General features: G+C 50.0%; 1 protein-coding gene across 5 annotated transcripts in view; it reads right to left on the reverse strand.

Moving 5' to 3' along the window:
- Window positions 1-471: 471 nt before the first annotated feature.
- AFAP1L2 (actin filament associated protein 1 like 2) overlaps window positions 472-14,933 on the reverse strand; it is a 72,499-nt gene continuing 58,037 nt past the window's right edge. For 2 of the 5 annotated variants that reach the window (XM_014960203.1, XM_014960180.1), the window contains 14 exons: window positions 13,720-13,922; window positions 12,963-13,142; window positions 12,284-12,373; window positions 11,409-11,493; window positions 10,135-10,239; window positions 9,269-9,480; window positions 7,301-7,446; window positions 6,585-6,696; window positions 4,940-5,179; window positions 4,671-4,848; window positions 4,274-4,441; window positions 3,843-4,024; window positions 3,251-3,379; window positions 472-2,888 (listed from right to left, as the gene is read on the reverse strand). In XM_014960203.1, the coding sequence (XP_014815689.1) occupies window positions 2,862-2,888; window positions 3,251-3,379; window positions 3,843-4,024; window positions 4,274-4,441; window positions 4,671-4,848; window positions 4,940-5,179; window positions 6,585-6,696; window positions 7,301-7,446; window positions 9,269-9,480; window positions 10,135-10,239; window positions 11,409-11,493; window positions 12,284-12,373; window positions 12,963-13,142; window positions 13,720-13,922 (2,057 nt within the window). In that variant the 3' untranslated portion in view covers window positions 472-2,861. Of the gene's footprint in view, window positions 2,889-3,250; window positions 3,380-3,842; window positions 4,025-4,273; window positions 4,442-4,670; window positions 4,849-4,939; window positions 5,180-6,584; window positions 6,697-7,300; window positions 7,447-9,268; window positions 9,481-10,134; window positions 10,240-11,408; window positions 11,494-12,283; window positions 12,374-12,962; window positions 13,143-13,719; window positions 13,926-14,933 lie in introns of all 5 variants that reach the window. The other 3 variants (XM_014960196.1, XM_014960173.1, XM_014960188.1) reach the window with 2 other exon arrangements.

Here is a 14,933-nt window from a genome sequence, read left to right on the forward strand (position 1 = left end):
TGTAGAGACTGGCCTCAAACCCTTTCTTTACTAACTCTTTTCCTTCTTTTCCAGCTGAACCCCATCCCGGTTTTCCCTTCCGTGGCTGCAGCAGGCACCAAGCCTTGCCCAGGGTGGCTATCTAGTGGCCAGAGGAAGGTAGTGGATGTGTTTCTCTGCTGGTTCTGTGCAAGAGGACTGAGCTACATGAGATACAGGCAGGACCCTGTTACATGTAGTCATGCAATTCGTAAGAGCTATTGCTATTTATTTTTTTTAGTGGGTTAGCTGTCTCCAAATTTTTTTTATTGATGGTGCAGTCGCTATAGAGGAATAAATTATTTAAGCTATAGTCCATTGCAGCTGTAGACTGTGTAGCTAAGGGACTTGTAGTAACTAACAGGGGTTTGATGTGCTTAAAATCTATGGGAAAGTAGAGCGGGGACAAGCCATATTAGAAAGGAAAACCACCACTGGTAACATTATATACTCAACATTTTATTATAAAACCCTCTAAAGCGCCACTTTATAGGTCACAGTTACAACAGAGGAAATGCCTTGAGTTAGGAAAACAATGGGGACACAGAGACATTGTTTAACGGTTCGTGTCTGGGGAAATGTGTGTTGCTCAGGTCTTGCCTACATTTACCACCCCCTGATGGAGACATCCCAGCAGGACCACCGCAGGTGACGGGGCTGTGGAGCCGAAAGCAGAGCTGCTCTCGTCCATCGCTGTCTCAGTACCACTGTGAAATGTCTGGACAACTCCTGGAGGACAACAGCAGGACATATGGTGAGGGCATGGCACCACACTTACACTTTGGGCATAGGGAGGGTCTCCTGCTAGCTCATGATGGAGCAAAACAAAGGCTTCATGGTGGCTGTGGCCTCCCTGAGCTTTGGAGAGGATAAGGCCCCTGGGTCCTGAGCCAGAATTTTCAGTGGTTTATTTGCATGAGTTTTCCCTACGTGCAAACCTTGCACAGGGACAGGCCTGACAGCTGGGGCTGATGAACTCTTGAGGCCTGGGATTAGCACGTTCCTCCATCTGCACCACAGCAGAGACTTCAACAGTGAAAAACCCAACGGGAGTGAGGGCACCTTTCTTGCCTCCAGGATACCCTGACCAAGTGCTTTGTCGCACCTCAGCTCCATGGTGGTGGCAGCAAGAGGAGAGCCCCTTGGGAGCACATCCTCACTCACCCCAGTGCCACCATCACCTCTGAGTGTCACAGCCCTGCACAGTCCCCCCAGGCTTTGTGTGAAGCCTGTCAAAGGTCTTCAAGGTTTAGGAAGGTATATTTTCCTCGTCTGTGTTTACCTTGGCTCTGCGTGATGCTCACTGGTGTAGCTGTGGGACCCCGGGAACAACCCAGCCAAGGTCCTGGTGCTGCTTTGGCTTTGCAGGGTTGGAAAACAACTGCAGCCCCCCCACACTCAACCCAGTTACTGAGGCTGGACTCCAGGGCTGAAGGACCATCAGATGTGTCTCCAGGCCATCATACATGACAGCAGTTTACAGGGAAGAGATTTACATGAATTTCTGACACCTCCCCTACACCCCTTCAGATTTCCGTGTCTTTAAGTCTAGCTGGCCCAAATGTCCAACATCTTTCATTAGAAAACTTGGGTAGGGCAGAGAGAGGTGGGCTTTGTGGGTCACACTGCCAGGGCCCAAAGGCTATATTAAGTTTAATAAGTTGGGAATAAGGGTGACAGCACCAAGATGGCCAGCAGCCCATCAGAGAGACAGTGGTGCAACCTCACCTGTTGGGCCTGGAGGAGAACCCTGCCCATGTGGAGGGGCCTCTTTAGCACAGAGATGTCTTCAGCAGATTGTACAGCTGTGGGGTTGGCTTGGCCTGCTACAGCTCTGTGGGGACCAGAGAGCATCAGCTAAGTGGAGCTCACAGCCAGGGCGGGAGCACAGGGATGGCTTTACCACCTCCCCTCTGCTGGGAAAGGGCAAGCCTTGAAGGGTGCAGCTTCCCTATCCAACAACTGAGCAGGCCTGGGCCTTTGACAAATTATTAACAAGCATTCAAATATGATTTTTTTTTTTTTTTTTTCCAAAACAAACTCCTTAGGTGAAGTCGATCAAGATCTTCAAGAAAATTAACTGAATCTGCTTGGTAGATCTTCTTTGCCCAGAGCTCTTGGTGCCACCAGTATGGAGCAGAGCTTACAGCACAAGAAGGTGAGAAGGGATCTTTGTTGATATTCTGGCGAATGTGCAGTGGGCTGGTAGGGGTAAGCACATTTCTGGGATGCATCGGGACACATTGAAAATCCCCTGGACAGGCTGCTGTGTGCTTCTCATTCGTGACTCCAGCATTGCTCAGGCTTGGGTATCTATCTGATGATCACATATATCTGAAGGCTGGATGATCTGCAGCTGAGTGATTACTGGCAGCGAGGCAGGTGAGGCTTTAGTTGACTGAAATTTGCCATGACAGACTGAAAACCACCAGGGTATAAAGAATAGCAGAGTCCCCTTCTGAACCCACTACTGTCACTAATATAGAAACCTTAATAACTCATTGATAAACCTTCAGAGTAGAAATACACAAAACACCCCTATGTACAGTAACATTCTTGTGTACATCAACTGGGTTAGGAATTTGATGCAAGGATTGCCACTGGTTGTTACTGGTTTAGCTACGTGATTGATTGGGACTTGTCTGGAGAGAGCAAGATCATTTGGGATAATTCGTATCGGCAGCGGTTGACTCCATTGCTGCGTCCGAGCAGTTGGCGCGACGCGGAGGAGGCGCTTGGTGTGGGGCTGGGTTGCACACCCAACCTCCACCGACAGATGGTTGAATCCCCTTGGCCATGGATGGGCAATTCCAGTCTTTAGTCCATCTCTGAAAAACGTGGTTCTAACTAGCTCCCTTCTTCTCCCATTCCTGCCAAGGAAGAAGGGCAATTTAGACAAAAGGCAAATCTGGCAAGCCACAGCAGCTGTAATGTCACAGGATCAAACTGATCATCTGCTACCCGAGTGGTTTGGGCCACAGGGTGGGTGTCAGGGATGTCCCTCTGTCATAAGCAATATAGACACTTACTCATTTAAATCACAGCCGGGGCGAGCCCAGGTGAAAAGACCAGAGGGAACCCAGGCTGTCCTGCTCCAAGTTAGGGGTTCTTCCCAGCCCAAGACATGAGACCCACCACAACCCCATCCCACCCCAACCACTCTTCTCCACTGCCAGGAGAGAAAAGCAGTGACTGTCCCAGGATTTTTCTCCTGTATCAATCAGCACCTTACCTTAGCTTTCTGTAGGACTGTTCCCTTCCCCGTCACCATGACAGACAAAGGCCGGTTTTTTAAAGCTGTTGCTGAATTGACCGGTGAGTTCTCTGCGCTACTTGCTGGACTGGCACTTTTTGCCTGAATCTACAATAAAAATAATAGAAATTGCATTAACTTTACTTTAGGCTATGGAGAGAGATTGCTGCCTTTCACCACCATCTCCCAGGAAAGCTCGAAAATCCACTTGCACTGAGAGATGTGCTGATTTCAAAATACCATGGTGTGCGTGGTGGTGAGGACTCAAGCAGAGGTACAGAGCAGGACTCAGGTGATGACCATCTCCGTTTCATGGGAGCCAAATTCCCAGAAAGAGATTTAGATGCCTGAATCTACCCCCCATAAAACACCCCTTGGCTCAGCTGAGCACAGAAGGAGCTTGGCCCAGACCTGCTATCTATAATAGAAATATAAACCACAAATATAAAAAATAATATATTGTAATAATATATTATTATTATTAGTTATTATATTATCAAGTGGGCTGAGATGGTGCAACTACCCAGCTGCTGGGAAGCTGCTGTGCAGCCCAGGATTGTCCCCCACCTACCCGGGGGGCTGCGTTCTCCAGGTGTGTGGTGTCCACCGCTGTGCCCAGCGTCACCGGGCCGGACTCTGCCTTCTTCAGGTTCTCCTTCACCTCCACCAGACTCAACTCCAGGTCCACCCTCCGGCTCTCCTTCCTTTTGCACTCTTCTTCTATCTCCTTCAGCCTCTGCTCCAGGCTCTTGTCTGTGAAGGGAAGGGTAAGTTGGTGCCATACTGGAACTTGGGAAGCAAGGACTAGAGCATGTCCTTATATTTTGCCCCAAGAGGGACTGACAGAGCAAGCTCTTGCTCGAGTGCAATCTGGGCTAAATGGTTGGGCTCCAAGCACCAGGTCTTCCCCTTGCCCCTTCTGGTCCCAGGTGGGCCAGATTCACTGCCCCATGGTGTCACCCTGGCTCGTTCCCACACATCACCCCTTGCCCTGTTCTCTACCTGTGTTGCCCCCGAGCATTTCCTTCAGCTCCCTCCTCTCCTTGCGCAGCTGGGTGAGCTCAGCCCGGATTTCATCCTTCTCCTTCTCCAGCCGCTCCTTCTCCTCCGTGAACCTCTTCACCTCCGCCTCCGTCCTGTTCTTGCCCAGCTTGGTTTCCACTGCTGCTGCTGGAAACACAACCCACCAAAACAAGCTCAAACCAGGGGGAAAAAAAAAACAACAGGAGGGGAAAAAAACCCTTTTTGGGTGCTTGGAAACAAAATGAATAAGAGTGTGGAAAGTCATGAACCAGGAGACTCATCGGCCCTCGGGCACTGTAAAGCTACTGGGTGGCAGCAGGCAAAACTCATGGCTGGAGAACCACCTCCCTCCAAGCCCCCCGTGCAGCCCACTCACCCGGCAGTGGCATTTTGGGCCGGTTTGCAGGAGGCAGCTGGGGACTGCCCGCTGTCACCGTGCCTGCCGGCGGCTCGGGGGCTGCCTGGGGGAAGGCGATGTTCTGCTGCTGCGTCTGGATTTTGACAGCAGGCATCCGTGTGGGCATCTCGTCAGGCTCTGGCTTCTCCGGGTGTTTCTGGGAAGGGGAAACAAGGTGAGATGATATGGACGGAGGGGATCTGGCCCCCTGATGAAGCCTGGCCCCACAGTGCAGCTCAGGACAGTACCTGCTCCGTGGTCTCCATGGCCTTACTACAGGGCTCAGCCTCCTTGGCCACGAGGGCTGTCTCGGGTGTGCTCTCTGCCGCAGCCTTGCTGGCAGCCCTTTCTAAGGTTGGTGAGCCAAGGGGTGAAGGCTGACACGACTTCTTGCCAGCACAGTGTAGGAAGGACTTCACCGGGGTGAGATCCAGGTACACTCTGTCTTGGTCCCCCTCCGGTTTGCTCTCACTCTTGGGTACTTCTTCCTGCAAAAGGAGAAAGTTCTCCTGAGAAGGGTCCATCTGCTGAAGCCAGACGTACCGGCAAAGTCTCACTGCAGAGCAGCAGCATCTCAGCCAATCTGGAGTATTTTCCATAAACCTTACAGGAACTAAATCCCCATTCTCTAAGTCCATACAGGGCTTTTTGGTATACTGAAGGGAAGTCCAGTCCCCTCCTGCTCTCCTTCACTAGGTCTTGGTGGCAGCAGCACCATGCAAGGATCTCACACTGTTGTGCATCCAGCAGCCCCTGCCAGCTCCTTGGCCTTCCCCAGGATAACAGCATGGCCCATCTTTCTTTTTATTACAGACAGGACTTGATCTCACAGACATCAAGAAGAATTTTGACAGACTCCAAACACACCACTGTCTACGTCCAAATAATCCATGCTGTTTGCTGACAGAAACTGGGGTTTCATCCCAGCTGCCTGAGGATCCCTAGAGCATCCCGATCGAATCTCACCGGCTCTGTGGTCACCTGCCCAGTGCTGTACAACCCTCCCAGTGAAAAAGTTCTTCCTAGGCTCCAGTCTGAGTTTCTAAGCTGAAACTTGGGGGTATTGCTTTTTGTTTTAGCATCTGCTACTACCAAGAAGTGTTTGGTTTCATAGGATTTGAAACAGTGTTTGGTTTCATAGTCTTTGAAACTGTCCTTTAACTATCTGTGGGTTGGTATTAGATCCCCCATGAAGATGAAGCAAGTTTTTCCCTCAACCCTTCCTTGTAGATGGGCCCTGATCTTCAACCATCCCAGTAGCCCTTATTCAGATGTGAAACAGATTTCAAGACAAGTACAATTTGGGAACAATTTATTTGCACTTACCTTAATTTTGTTACTCAGTATTTCATCTGGCTATGAGACACAAGTTGCAGTGTCATTACCATTCTATTTTAGATTGGAAAGTATCTACTAGATCTTGTCTAGGTCAGAAACAAATAATTCAAAGTCTCTGATTTGCCCTTGGCTGTCTCCAGTAGATATTACAGAAGGTAAAAAGATTTCTGTTGGTTTCATTTATAAAATTATCATCTAGGTACAAATTTAAGTTAAGCACTGGTTGTCCATACAACTAGAATCCATTCTATATGTGATTTATCTCCTTACCTTGTGAAAGGCAAATGAGATGCAATACTTGGAGCCACCCTGTCTCAGTAACCCTGTGTTTGCCTTCATTACTACTGACATCTACTCTCCCATTCCTTATCAACTCTTCTCCAGCACCCACTTCTGCCCCATTGCAAAATTCCCCAGGGGCTGGGAATCCCCTTTGCTGGAGTTTGAAAACTCTTCCCCCTTCACTACTGGAGTCCCCCCTGGCCAGATGTTTGCCCGTGGTGTCTGCAGAGCTGGCTGCAGCTGGGGGGCTGCCTGTGGCATGGGGCATCTTACCACAGGCAGGTCTGGGAGGTCCACGTCGTCGTACAGCTCCTCCTGCTGCACCCTGCCCTTGGGCAGGTTGTCGATGTAGGCGTTGGGCTCCGAGTACTTCCTCTGCATTAAGCTGTGAAGAGGCAGCGGGACATCCCATCAGGAGGGATGGGTCTCGCTGCGTGGCTGCAATATACTGAATTTTGGGGCATCTGAACACAGTGGTCCCTGGGGGCTGGGCTGGGCCACGTGGCCAGACGCAGGAGATGAGAAGGTAGAGCTGTGCAGCAACGTGATCAACGCTCCCCTTGTCCATTAAGCAGCACCCACCAGAGAGGGGCTACATTTCCTTTCCCCTTGGCTTCTTCCTTTCTCACCCAGCCCTCGGGCACAGCAGCACAAGGGCCCTGCCCCAGTGGCACGGCAGCTCTGTGAGCAGTGTGGCCCCACAGCCCCAGCCAAGCCCACCCCACCAACCTGCCACCACAAAGGCCATCTGGGAGTTTGCCCCTAACCCTGTGGCAGCCACAGCTTAGGTTAGACATGTCATGGTGGGACAAGAAGAAGTGCTCTTCTGTCCCACACTGTACTCCCAAAACAAGCAACCAAGTCACAGCCATGAATGCACCACCCAACCCTGCAGCCTCCAACCTCTCCCCAGCAGGGAGGTCCCCACCGCTCCAGCTTGCTTCCCCTCCACCAGTCCCTGCAGCCCCCACACGTTACCACTGACGTACAAGAACGAGTTCTTCGCAGCGCTCACGATGCAGGACACCCGGTCAGCATCCACGTAATCGTAGGTAAACTCCTCCGGGTCTGTCTTCGAACCTGACTCCGACAAGAGGAGGCCCAGCCAGTGGCCCATCTCCTCCGAGGACTTCGCCTAGGAGGTGAGCAGAGAGACAGCATGGGTTGCAGCAGCAGTTCCTCTGCACTCCCAAGGCTATGGCCAACTTCGCCGTGGCTAGGGAACTTGCTGGCTGTCCCCTGGGCTTGCAAGGGGAAAGATGAACCACCAGGTATTTATATTAAATCTGAGACCACATGAAAAGAAGTCCCCCTCTGTGTATGGGGTGGGCCAGGCTGGATGGGGCTTTGGGCAACCTGGTCTGGTGGGAGGTGTCCCTGCCCAGGGCAGGGGGGTTGGAACTAGATCATTTTTAAGGTGCCTTCCAACCCAAACCATTCTATGATTCTAGGGACTGATTTGTAAATTTGGAAGACATGAATGCAGCTTTTTGCTTCACTCCTTCCTAGAATTTCTAGTTAGTCTGCATTTTCCTTTCAGCAACGATCAATTCAGCTGCCTACAGGAGTAAGAGAAGTCTCCGTGGCTGGAGATGCTGGTGAGGAGCTGGCTTTGGAGCGGGACGTGCGGGTTTTGTATTGCACCAGCAGAGTGCAGCAATGGGATTGCCAAACACCGACTCCAGGAGATCCCAGCACACCAGGGAGCCTGCCAGCTCCCCACATCGGAGCCCAAACCCCTTCCAGGGCTGTTTGCACGGGGGAGAGTTTAACGTGGGATCAGAGAAGAACTACAAAGACACCCCCTTGCTTTAACGCATTACCAAATTCCCAGCTGTAGTGAACAGTCTGACATTTTCCAAAAAAATAAAAGTTAAATACGGTGCCTCAAAGTCAACTCCAGCAAATATCCACATGCACTTCCCAGCAGTGGGGGATTTCTACCTGGAGCAGGAAGGAGTGGGCTGCTGCAGCCACCTTTACATCTTTTGCTTTGATTCAAGGAGCTAGAGCAGTAAGCACAAAGTGAAATTCAGGGCAAGTGAATCCCAAAGTGGAAGGTATATTTTAAGCTCCCAATCTGTTTTATTTAGCAGAGACTTCAGTCCCTGGGAAGCCAGCCAGCCTGTACATGGAGTCTGACATCCCAACAAAATACAGATTCTTCCATTCACATAATGTAAATTTTGCCAGCACCTCTTCTTCACATCTGTAATTAGGCAAAATTTCTTAAGACACAGACATACCCTGAAACAGAAGCTAAACAAAAACACCTTCAAACTTCATGGCAGGCTCTCAGAGTCAGTTGTTTAGCTATAAATATTCCACCCACTGGAAAAATACAGGAAATTGCTCACATTGTCTACCTCCTACTATAATCACGCTGTCGTCAGAGAGAACTAAGATTAGAGATAAACAGTCCTGGATGCAGGCAAAGGAAAGTAACAGATGGAGATGAATTCACTTGCACTTTCAGGGGCAGATCTGTGATCAGTTTACTTGGGATGCATGACCCATGGCTTTGGGAGTCTCCATCTTCAGAAGATGAAGTTCTCTGTTCCTCCTAACCACAGGCTTAAATCCCTAAAGTGGCATTCACTCTCATCTCACATTAGCCATCTGAAACACATCCCATGTAAATTAATCATGCAAGATTATCCTGTCTTTAGTGGAAAGAGATGGGCACCTCCAGAGGACCCTGCATCCCATCCTAAGATGAGTGCCTAAGATGAAGGCTGAATGGTCCTCTGGAGGCGCCAGCATCAGACAGGGCCTGGACTACCAGCAAGGTGGGACACCTTCTGGGCAACCGCAGGCAGATGAACCAAAGTCCCGCATTTCAGGTTCTGTTTTGCTGGATTAAGGGTTCCTCTGGAGGACCTCACTGGCATTTAGTCCAACTAAGACACCCAAGCTGATGACTTAAAGCAGAGCTTGGTTAGACATATACACCCTACCTCCAGAATGACCCGTTCTTCCCCGTTGTGCAGGATGCGGAAGGAGTAGAGGTGATCAGGGCTTGGCTCTGGGATAACTTCACAACCTGCCAAACTCAGGGGTTGCTGAGCCAGTTTGCTTCGGTTCTTGTCCTGGTAGAAATGGAGGTGACCATCTTTTACCTGACACCAGCGGGACTTCCACTGGCTGTTCACTAGCACGTTCAGGTAACCTGCAAGCAAGCACAGGTTACTTAGGCATGTTTTCCACCCCACGGGGAGAGGAAATCCAAACTCATTTGCGTGCACAGGGCTGTCTGATGAGTAAGTTCTGAGATCACCACACAACACAAAGCCACAGGCAACAACAAAGAGCAAAAGCAGAAAGACGAACTCCCCTGTCCATACAAAACAGAGTGAAAAGGGTAAAAATCTATTCAAAATAAGACCCTTGCAATTCAGGTTAGGTTTGGAGCAGCAAGTTGGCTGCAGATGGTTAGTCAAAGCTGGTTCCAGATGGTGAATACCAGCTGACCTACACAACCCTCTCCCTTCTGACTCCCACACCTTGGGCTGATGCCCAGGAAGAGCAGCACAGATGCCTTCTGTGTGCTTGTCTAGTGTTACCTGCCCTTCCTTTTTGGTCACCCTGTGAGCTATTGCCCACCCTTGTAAGCCACACAGTCACCTTAATGTGTAAGAAGCACCACAATCTGCACTGGATTTAGTGTCAGGGACCAAGCAGACTGTGGCCTCTCGCCTCCCGCAGCAGGACAGCCTGGCACATGGGGGTTTGAGGAGGATGATGGCTGGTGCTCATCCTGCTCTGCACACCGAGATCCAACCCCGACACAAGTCCCTGCAGGGGAATTCATGCTGCCACTTACTGGAAGTCTCCAGGGATCTCTCTGGGCTATCCAGGGAACTGGATTTTTTCCTCCCAAGGTTCATCAGGTTGCTCAGTTTCAGGCCAGTTGTGCCTTTCTTCTTAACTACCAGAAAAGAAAAAGACACGTGTGTTGCTTTCCCAACTCCCAGGCAGACACAGAGCCCGCTGTCCCAGATGGTGTCCTGCCCCAAAGCTGCCTGTGCTGCTGTCCTGCACCCAACACTGCTGTGGCACACACGTCCCCTGCAGAGGGCAAACCTGTGACACCTGTGACATGGGGACAGGCTGTAATAGCCCAAAGCCCAGGGAGATGATGAGCAAGATGGCACCAGTAACCTGGGTTAAGTGACCTGCCAAACACACTTAATCTATATGGTGTCCAAACACCCAGAGGCTGCTGGAGCTGCAGGCAGGCTGTTAGCACAGGTGCCAACCCCCCTTTGCTTTCTTACACTACAAAGAATTGAATTAAAAACTATTACTCATAAATATTTACTGCCTTCAAGTCTTTTCCCTTCTAAAAGAGGGACTCAAGGTAGAGAGGGGGAAAGTTTTTGCCCAGAGAGCCTCTTCAGCTTTTTCATCAGTGTTTTCAATCAGTGTGTGAACATGGCTGGGGCTGTGCACTCATCAGGGAATCCTCGTAAGAAATCTAGTTGGATGTTTTTACTCCAGATTTTCTTTCTCTCTAGCATAACAAAATGATGCAGTGCTAGTGCAGGGGGACTCAGCAGCCACGCTCCATCTGTTGGGTGACTCCAGTGAGTCCTCAGCATGGATTTCTCTTTCTCTCTAATATGTAGATGAGTCCCACCATCCTTCTAACAGAGCATGTCCTCTTAAAATGTTCTTACCTGTCCCATCTTATAGATGGAGAATGGAGCTTAAAGCCCAGAGTTTGATGCCCTAGTGCCAAAGTCTAACTCCTCACTGGAGACAGCTCAGCCTTTCACACAGGTACTCCAAGTTTCTCCGCAGAGATCTTTAAGGAAAGTCACTTAGGTTGCAATTATGCTGCCTTAAACCATCCCAAAGTGACTCGTCCAGTGCCATGCAGGATCTGTGTGGTAGGGCAGGTATCACCCCCATCCAAGATCCTAACTAACTGCTGAGAAATCCCAACATCTACTTGTCACCTCATTATGGAAAAAAGCACTGAAATTCAAACACTTGGTTTGGGGTGGCAGTGGCATGAGACACTACAGAAACCCTCACTGCACATACAGGGTTGATGGCCCACTTTTACCCCTCATTCCCAGGGTGAATTTTTACCATCTTTTATCTCTGCCATCTCTGGGTGCCCGTCCGTGCTGCTCCCGCTCTCGGAGGCTGCAGAGTACCTCTCGGGCACCTCCACCTGTCAACAAGCACCAGACACAAGCTCCACAGATGGACGTGACCCATTCCTCCAGCCAGTACCCACCACAAGTGCCTTTTCCCCGCTCTGAAATTAAGAGGTCCCACCTTCTCCCTAGCAGATGCTTTCACACAGACATCCCCTGCCCACCCCCTCACGCTGTGCCCTCCCTGTTATTTCTCAGCCTGGCATGGGCAGATCCAGCACACAAACTACCCCGGCTGGGCTCATCTCTGACATGATGTGGTGGCACCACCAGTGTCACCCTATGGCCTCCTACCCTGAAGCCTGGCTGCTGGGGGCATTTGCTAGTTCCCATAGGAGGGCATGGGCAGAGGAACTGACCAGACGCCAAAAGAGGTCCATTTAGGGTGTCCTGAGACTTATGAAGGTTTGTTTTTTCTCGCACTGTTTTAGAACAAACGGCTCCCCCAGGATTATCACCTAAACCTGGACTAAAGACTGGCCCAAGCCCTGGCATCTAAGGGTCTATGTCCACTTCTAAAGCTCTTGGTGAGCACAACTGCCTGTTGGACGAGATAGTGCTGCTGCCCTGTATGGAGGAGAGCCCAACGCTGAGTCACTTTTGGAGGAAAGATGTGCCAACAAAATTAAGATTGCAAAGCAAAATTAAGATTGTTCCAATAATGCTCCTTTTCAGCACAACAGGGGTCTGGTTATGCTCATATCAGTCTACCAAAAAAAAATACTGCACCTACAACTATTACTTGTGAAAGGAACAGGGTGGAAAAGCCTAAGTGCTAGTTCTCTCTGCAGAGACAAGGTGTACCTTTGGGTAGCTGAGACGCTGCGAATCTGGGATGTACTGGTTGCCTTCACTGCCTCCTTCGCAGAGCAGACCACTGGTCTCCTGGATTACCTGTAGAGAAGGGGAAGCCATAGTCTGTGAGAGAGCTGCAGTAACAGGATCAGTAGTTCTCCTACCACCCAGGATAGGCAAAACCAAAGCAGCCCCAGAGACACACGGTTTATGTTCCCTGTGACCCCGGGGACATTGCTGGTGTCGCAGCAGGCAGCCAGAAGAAGCTGCTGAAGCTGGGTCAGCCGTGGAGAGGCTGCCAGCGAAGGCAGCCCTGGCGCCTCGCAGCCCGTTGCCACCTCGGGGTCTGCAAAGGCTCGTTCTCCTGCTGCCGTCCCAAGGAAAGGGCCACATCTCCCCCTGTCCTCAGCCAATTCAGCTTGGGCACCCACCCCAGACACCCCTCCTGCCGCAGCAGCTGGGCTGGGAGGTCTCTCCACAGCCTGACACATGCAGAAGGCAGCAAGGAGCTGCAGAAAGAGGCCATCCCAGGACATGAAAATGAAGTGGTGTATTTGTATACAGGCCTGCAGTGAGGAAGGGAGCCAGAGCACACAAGGACAGGACTGAGATAAGATATGGTCTCCCAGTGAAGCCAGGGTAGAAGCATGGGAGCACCAGCAGGGCAAGCCCCAAAGGGGTCACTGACCCTGAGCCACTGCTCCGCCTGGTCTTTACTCTGCAGCCCCAGCACGATGACGTCGGCATTCATGGGGATGATCTTCAGCTTGTGCTCCTTCTTCCTCACTTGCTTTTCCTTGTGAATGACAGTGCAGCCCAGCAAATTCACATCGAGCAGAGGGCTGTGGTCCTTAGAGCTCTTGTAGCACTGGGGAAAGAAGATTGGAAGGCAGGTAAGAGCCTGAGGAGGAGCCTTCCCTCTCACTTGCTGGCATGGAGTCACACCTAGAAGTGGCTCAGTGCAACCACATGCATTAAATGCACTGAACACAAGAAGGTCCTATAGGTCCTACAAGGCTGTGATGTCCACAGACTACACACAGGTCATTTCTAAATGTATAGCAATACACATACATCTGGGTACATGCATGTACAGTCTGAAATACCTCTCACAGATACTGCTAGAAGGTCAAGCATGTGGTTAGCCAGTGGGATAAGCATTCCTTAACCATCTGAAAAAGTTTCCCCAAAAAGCATCTCTAGGCATTTAGGGAGTTTAGGATTTTGGCCACAAGTATGCCTTTGTGTCCCCCTTCAGCAGCCCCAAGCCCACGGCACTTCTGAAAATGGAATGAGATCCCCAAATCCCTGGGACATGGTTTCTGAAGCGTTGCTTCTAGAGGTACTTTGTTTTGGCCAGCCAGTTAACATGACCTGAGGTGCCACTTCCCTCCCTAGCTCATGAAAATAGGTTCTTTTAGGCAGAGAGTGGAGGATCTACCCACCAGCAACCTGCTGTCCTTGACAACACACAGCTGTTTTGCCCATTGTCCCAGCCACTTCTTTCTCCACAGGAATGCGCAGATGCGGGCGTCCTTCATCAGCTCGATGGTGGCCTCTGTGGATGGCCACTGATGGGTTGCTGACTTGCCTTTGCTGCTCTCTTCTTCATCATAAGATTCATAGGAGCTGCTAACGGCTTCACCATCTTCTATAACAAAAGCAAAGCTCTGTCATTAAATACATCCCTAGGACAACCCTGAGCCTGTTGCTTGCCTCAGCCATGCTCACACATGCAAAAGCTTCCAGCGTAGGGACGTGTCTTTTGAGGCTCTCCTACAGGAGGATAATCAATAGGAAAATAACCCTCATAGATCCTTTTTTCTTTCTAGCCCAATATTATTCTCATTGCAATGTTTTGTGACTAATAGTATCACTTAACAAACGCTCAAAAGACACTTCTCAGTTGACCACAAATTTGAGAACATTCCCTTAGATGTTTTCTGATGTTTGCTGCTTTCCCCCCCCCACCCAAAGATGCTTTTTCAACTTTCTACTTCAAGCCAAACACTCACAACATTTAAGGCAACAGCCAGCTACAATCAGCCCTTGTCCTCTGAATGTCAGAAGTAAAACTGGTATTTGCAAGGCCATGCAGCAAGCAATGATCTATTGTATCCCAGATGTCATTCCACTTTCCCTCTCTGAGCTAACAGGTCTCTCCTTAGCATCCAAGGGACAGCAAGGGGCTTTGAAGTAATACACTGTCACAGCAGCAAAAATTAGTCATAAGTGGCAGCTGTAAATAGCAGTAATCACATTTTTCATGTTCACTCTTAAATGGATTGCCACTTTATTAGGATGAGTTGGGATTTTCAATACCCAGATCTCATGTACTGTAGGTTATTGGACTTTTCAGCTGATAAGGACAGTTGGTCATTAGTGCCAGATTCATCAGAAACAATGAAAATGTTTCCAGTGACTGCAGGGGAATTTGCAATGCTCTGCTGGCATTTACAGTACGGCTCTTATTCACCAGCAAGATGGTAAGATTTGGGCAGCATCTGAACAGGGTTTTGCATTCTTGTCCTACCAACCAGCACGGAGGAATATCATTAAGTTTCTCTCACCAGAATTTAGTCTAAATTTGATTCTCATGAAATCTTAATATCCACACATAAAAGTAACTATCAGATTGGGGGGGGGGGGGGAGGGAAAG

The sequence above is a fragment of the Calidris pugnax genome, unplaced genomic scaffold, assembly GCF_001431845.1.
Source record: "Calidris pugnax isolate Ruff unplaced genomic scaffold, ASM143184v1 scaffold4, whole genome shotgun sequence".
NCBI lineage: Eukaryota > Metazoa > Chordata > Aves > Charadriiformes > Scolopacidae > Calidris > Calidris pugnax.